Source organism: Pundamilia nyererei, unplaced genomic scaffold, assembly GCF_000239375.1.
Source record: "Pundamilia nyererei isolate P.nyererei 1_Seehausen unplaced genomic scaffold, PunNye1.0 scaffold00009, whole genome shotgun sequence".
NCBI lineage: Eukaryota > Metazoa > Chordata > Actinopteri > Cichliformes > Cichlidae > Pundamilia > Pundamilia nyererei.
In genome coordinates, this window is record NW_005187410.1 from 6,079,432 (window position 1) to 6,085,474 (window position 6,043).

Consider the following 6,043-nt stretch of genomic DNA (forward strand, 5'->3'; position numbering starts at 1 on the left):
GGGGGGGGGGGGGGGGTTATCAGTCAGTCAGAAAGAGAGAGAAAAGTCAATGCACAGATTTTTAAAAAATTAATTGTTATTTTCTTCAAAATTTCTATAGAACTTGCAGTGAATCCTTTGTTGTCAGTTGTTTTTCAGTATGCTATTATCCTGTCCAAATCTGCTTTGGTGACAGCCCTACTGAAACACATTTGTGGATTGCATTATTCATGACACAAGGAGGATAGTCACGCAAATAATCATGCGAAGTCACTTTTATTAGATCTTGTCAGAGAAACTTAAAATGGCATAATTATGATGAAGATCCATTTTAAAACGGCTATAATGAGGAGATGAATATTCCCGAGATGCTAAACTTTACTAGAACATTTTCAGAAATAAATACATAAAAACCCCTGAATTGACTGATTTCTTATTAGAATTAAAAAAAGTGAAACCGTTCTTAACTATTATTCTTAGATCCTGCATTTACATGTTTTTTTTTTCTTAGAAACATTGACAAGTAATCATTTATATTATAATGACAACTTTATCAAAGTGCTACGACTTAAAAAAGTTCAAAAACACAAAATTTCCAATGGCCTCTAAATCAACCTTCCACAAACATATGAGCCCCCTTAATAGATGTCATTAAAAATTCGCCATTTTCCTTAAAAGTATATTAATAAAAAAGTGTGCAATATGAATGTAAAAAAATGTGGAGCCAGCTAGTGAATTTGGAATTGTCACCAACCAAAAGAGTAATGTACATAAATGTGCAAAGCAAAGAAAACATTTATTAAATAGCTCAGATTAGTTTTGGAAATCTACACCAATGTCACTGTATCCTTTTTTCTTTTTTTCAAAGGTGCACACTATCAAGTCCCTTTCTGGATACAAAAAAGAAAATCCAGGAAAGACGGGGCAGGTTTATCAGTTATTGTAGTCTGTTCCCTCTAAGTGATCGGGGATAGGCAGTCCACTCAGGATTGTTAGGCATCTGTTCCAAACATTGAACACAGGGCAGACTGGCTGAGCAAAGTCAATGTCAAACGTATACAAGTGCTGAGAACCAACAGCGTCATAAAAAGACAGAGATCCAGAATCATAGTCCAACAACACCCCGAGACGCCGCAAGTGGGGCGAGGGCTCGATGGGAATCTCTTTACTGTTGTGACGCACCACCCATGAGTTGTTGCAGCGAGACATTACCCAGGAGGCTGAGTTTTTGCCGACCCACTCGTGTTTCGGCGCTGACTTGTACGCAATTCCTACTGCAAACCTGCGTAACCAACGAGAGGAAATAATTACATTTCATAAATACAGGTTTAGTAGTAACATTCTAAATCTGAAACATCATTCACGCTTACATAAAAACAATACATCTACAGACTTAAGCAGAAATAAGAGCAGACATTCTAACTGTAGCAATGTAGCAAATTTCATGGAAATCTATCCAATGACTAGCGAGCCTATCTTTGTTTAGTCTTGAGTCCAGCCAACCAGGAGTCTGACACTGAACTACCTGTGAGCCATGCTACGAACTTAAATGTTTTACCATGTGCTTCCCCCAATCAGAGCCTCCCAGTAATGGCGCCCACTGTCGATGTAGACATTTCCCGTGACACCGTAGCTGCTGTGGCTGGAGAAGCGGTCCTGACTATGGCTCTTCTTGGACGATGTCTCATCCCTCTCTACTGTCAGGTTGTCATGGGACACCCTCAGCTTCCGGTGAGCAGACTTTGGTTCCAGTTTGAATGGCTGACCTTACAATTTAAAAAAAAAGTATTAATTACAATTGTCAAGTATTAATAATTATTTAGTAACACAAGCATTTCTGAACAGCTGCTGACGTACTGTTTGTCTTGAGTTTCCCTGGTTCACTGCTGCGGGTTCCAGCCTGGTTTATTGCTTTCACTATGAAAATGTACTTGGTGCCACACTGGAGTCCGTGCACCGTGTAGTGATTTTGCTTGATGTTTGGTACTATCATCCAGCTATCAGCAGATTTACACAAACCTATAGACAAAGCACAAATTCACCATGAGAATTATTACTAAGTTTAAACTAAGGAGTGAGACAACACAGTATAACAACATGAACTCTTTCAATCTAAGGCTGCTATTTTTAATTCATCAAGTATAGTTGCACTGCTACTCAAGTGTGCTCGAGCGCTGAGGCAGATAAGAATAAATGCTTGATCGAGCATGTTGTGGCTAATTAGGGCGATCAATTCGAGCGGTCTGCTCTTTATTTCAACCCCGAGATAATATCCAGCTTACGATGTGCATCTGGATGTAAATCCAGTCTGACTGTTATTTTCCTTTCCCTTCTGAGATGCAGCAAAAATTACAGTGCATTTTGGAAACATCTCATTACCCACGAGAGCCAGGACAATGCTCTCCACTCCAGCAGCTAAAACACAATATTATGTTTGGATATTGTAGCATACCCCCTCGAACTATTTGAAAATCTTTCTCAGAAATCCTTTTCAAATCCCACCACTATCGTGTTTTCCACCCCAAACATTTGACTGTGGTTCCTTTAGAAAACAACATATGGACTTACTGACAACATTAGATTGGCTGGTGAAGATGGCATACTGTAGCTCGTATGATACAACAGAGAATTCATCATCTGATGTCCAGTGAACCGTGATCGTGTCATATGAAGCTGTACAGAGTTCCTCGCGGATTACTGGTGGATTTGGCGCTTCAAACACAAAACAAAAGGTAAATGTTGCCCAGAGAAAATAATGAAAGCAGTGTTGATTTCATTCTGCACACAACATCAAAATAACAAACAGAGACCAGTGATGGATAAACAGCACCAGCCCTTTGTGTGTATGCACGTGTGTGTTTGTGTGAGTGTCTGCATGTGTCCTTTATTCTGACAAGTGTAATTAATCTATATTGGAGTTCCTCCAGCTATTACAGCTACATCCCCCACGCTGAGTTAAATTCACAGTGCACAACAGGAGCCGTGCATAAACAATCAAACCTGTTTCATTCAGCAGCAAAAAAACTATTGCTGTAAATTATATGAGCTTTTTAGTTTTCTGCCACTCCTTCACAATCACATAGTTTAAATATGAACTCACCGCTGTTATGCTTGCCGAAGCCTGTAATTTTATAAATCCATAATTCACGGATAAGCTGTGGTTCATTTTAAGTGCATCTTTCAATAAAGGAAGCCGGCAAATCGTATGAAAAAGAAAGTTTTGGGGAAACTGATCAGGCGGTACTAAACAAGCAAACAGATTATAGTAATTTACATGGAGGATTCATTTCAAACAATTAAATGCTCTGTGCTTAACATGCGTGGCCCGACTCACCTGTGAGGTAATCTAAGCTTTCTAGCATTTTCTTCTCCCTTGTGAAGTCCAAAGCAAAAGTATCAAATGTGTCATTCAGGTTAATTTCTGGTAACAGGATTTGGGAGGATGCTGTTGCCATAGACACTCTGGTACAAAGAAAATATTAACATTAATATGTGGCGACAGTTTTACACACAGTTTCTATTGTTTGTTCCCGTGTCTGCCTTTCGCTGGTGTCTCACCTCTCGCAGATACTTTTAGCTGTCTGAAGAAAGCGAGCGTGGTCTGTCTCCTTGAGGGTTTGGTCAGCCTGGGTGATGAGCGAGGAGGACCTCTCAATGCACTGCTTGCAGCCAGCTATCTGCTGGGCTAGCTTCCTCAGCCTCACAGACTGGGCAGAAAATAGGATATGCAGACAGATGAATAGCTTAGTAAACTACCAACCGATGCATGACCTATGAGACGGCAACTTATCCAATGTAAAATTGGGTTTCACTTTGCCAATAAGGAAATCCTGCTGGGGAGAAAAAAACTCTGATTTTTCAGTAGTGTCATAGTCACAAGAGTCTGTCCTACAACCTGTTTTATAAGCAATACTTGCATAAGAGGGGTATTCATGAGACATCCTACACAGTATTGTCATAGAAACCAGACCCTTCTAACCCCCCTCTGTGGCTCAATGGCTTAGTGGCTGAAAGCAACCTCACAACCTGTGTCATGAGCCATGAGGTGTGGAAGGAAAGAGGCCCCCTCCAGAGTGGACCATCACAGGAAGCAAGACTCATCTTAGTCTGACACTGAACATGGCACAGCATGCTCCCGCTTCTCTAAGGCGGACAGGGGAAAAGGAAGGGAAACCATTCAAGAGGCATAACACATCCATATTAAAATTATGGACACCCGCTCCTGATACTGAGGACAAAACAAAGCAATAAACTCTCGTCAGTATAAGTGGCCATCAATATGTTGAAACACAGGTCCACACTGCAGAAGAGAACTGCAATTTGTTTTCTCTTTAGAATCCAAAGTCAGCTTTTCTTTTAACTATTCTATATTGTATTCTTTAACCTTAACATAGCCAAGTAAATTGTTTTTGTGCCTAAATCTACCTAAACAGTGGCAAAAATATATTTGCTTGTTGCCCTATAATTGTTCACATTAACAGGATAGCAAGCAATTACATTTTAGTTCTTGAAGCATGTGTCTGTTTGCCACATGTGTTTTTTTGTTCTTTCCCTGAAGATTCTTCTCAGTCAGTTGCTAAAACAGCCCCACTGTTAGGCAGCTTGACTGAATACTCAATAAGATGTGAAGCAGGAAACAGTAAACATCACGGTAATGTGTGCTACGTTTTACTATTTGTATATTTTTGATAAAAGCTGCTTTTGAAAAGCCAGTGGTGATTGCTGGGGGGCAGGGGAGAGAAGCTACCCAGTGAGAACAACACATTTTCAGGGCTGCCTTCTGTTTACATTTACATGGCTAATAGGAACTCTGAAGGGACTTAATAGCTGACCAGTGGTGGCTACAGCACCATCCACGCTTTCTGTGTTCCTTTACTTTCACTTTCCCATAATCCTGTTTCAGTTTTCTTTATTTTTTCTCTACTTTGCAACACAGTGTGAGTTTCAATAAGCCAAACACTTCACAGACTGCTCATTTCTCCATGCATTGCAAATTTGTTAGACTGTAAAAAATTGTTGCTTGCATAGCTGATGTTTAGCTAATGTTCACTTTTTTTTGTTTGTTTTGTTTTATTGATGTCCACGGTTCCTCTTGGCAGGAAAAGTCCCTGCTACTAACAAAGAAAACACGTCTGAGAACCATTATGGTCACCAGAAACCGGAAAAAATGTCATCCTTCCTCCATGAATTATTAGAACTATACAAAAGTTTATGCTGCCTGGAAAGCAAACTAAGACCTGTATCAAGACCTGCTTTTATGTAGTGTAACATGTGTCCAGATGGAGCCAAATGTCACATTTAAAGAACTAACATCAGTACAGATTACAAAGCAGTATGTGTCTGCCCACATTAGCTAACACTGGCCACCAGTCAAATCAGAGGCCTACACTGTGAAAGCCTGATTTTGGCTTATCCAGGTAACTTCAGGGTTACCATGGGTTTGCTTTATGATAAAGGCAGTTCACATTTTTGCCTCTAGAGCAGGTTATATTGAAGATTAGAGATCAGCAGGCATGAAATCATTGACCAATCAGTTCCCTGGAAGATAGTATCACCATTCCTGGAAGATCCCTGGGACATCATTAATACAGTAAATCATAGTGTTTTTAATACTAAACTACTGTACAGTGCTTTTTCAATTGCAATGCTTTTCCTACTGCTGATTTGTATTAGACAATACATATATGTTTAACTCTTCATTTTTTTTTTATCTTCCTTTGTAGACGTTGCATTACATCACTTATGCGTCCTTCGTGCGTTACATACTCTCCCTTTGAGCAGTAGACGTGTGAAGAGTCTTTTTTTTTACCCATCATCTGTGATTTGTTATTGCTGTATTCTAATAAGAACAGCAGCCTAGGGTGAAGAAGCAAGGTTATCAACATGGACGAGGTGATAAACAAACAAACAAAAGCTATCGAGATACAAAGTGTGATAAACGGTACCTTGCCCTCCTTTATCTTGGTAGCTATGATTTGTCTTCGCTGCTGTATGATATTAATCAGCAGGTCACACTCTTCCTGCAGCTTGTTTTCTTGTCGCGATGCATTTACCTAGACAAAAC

General features: G+C 39.8%; 1 protein-coding gene across 8 annotated transcripts in view; it reads right to left on the reverse strand.

Moving 5' to 3' along the window:
• Window positions 1–247: 247 nt before the first annotated feature.
• The window catches only part of mid1 (midline 1), a 33,662-nt gene continuing 27,866 nt past the window's right edge, over window positions 248–6,043 (reverse strand). For all 8 annotated transcript variants that reach the window (XM_005723570.1, XM_005723566.1, XM_005723571.1 and 5 more), the window contains 7 exons: window positions 5,925–6,032; window positions 3,538–3,686; window positions 3,314–3,441; window positions 2,548–2,691; window positions 1,837–1,998; window positions 1,538–1,745; window positions 248–1,261 (listed from right to left, as the gene is read on the reverse strand). In XM_005723570.1, the coding sequence (XP_005723627.1) occupies window positions 913–1,261; window positions 1,538–1,745; window positions 1,837–1,998; window positions 2,548–2,691; window positions 3,314–3,441; window positions 3,538–3,686; window positions 5,925–6,032 (1,248 nt within the window). In that variant the 3' untranslated portion in view covers window positions 248–912. The remainder of the gene's footprint in view (window positions 1,262–1,537; window positions 1,746–1,836; window positions 1,999–2,547; window positions 2,692–3,313; window positions 3,442–3,537; window positions 3,687–5,924; window positions 6,033–6,043) is intronic.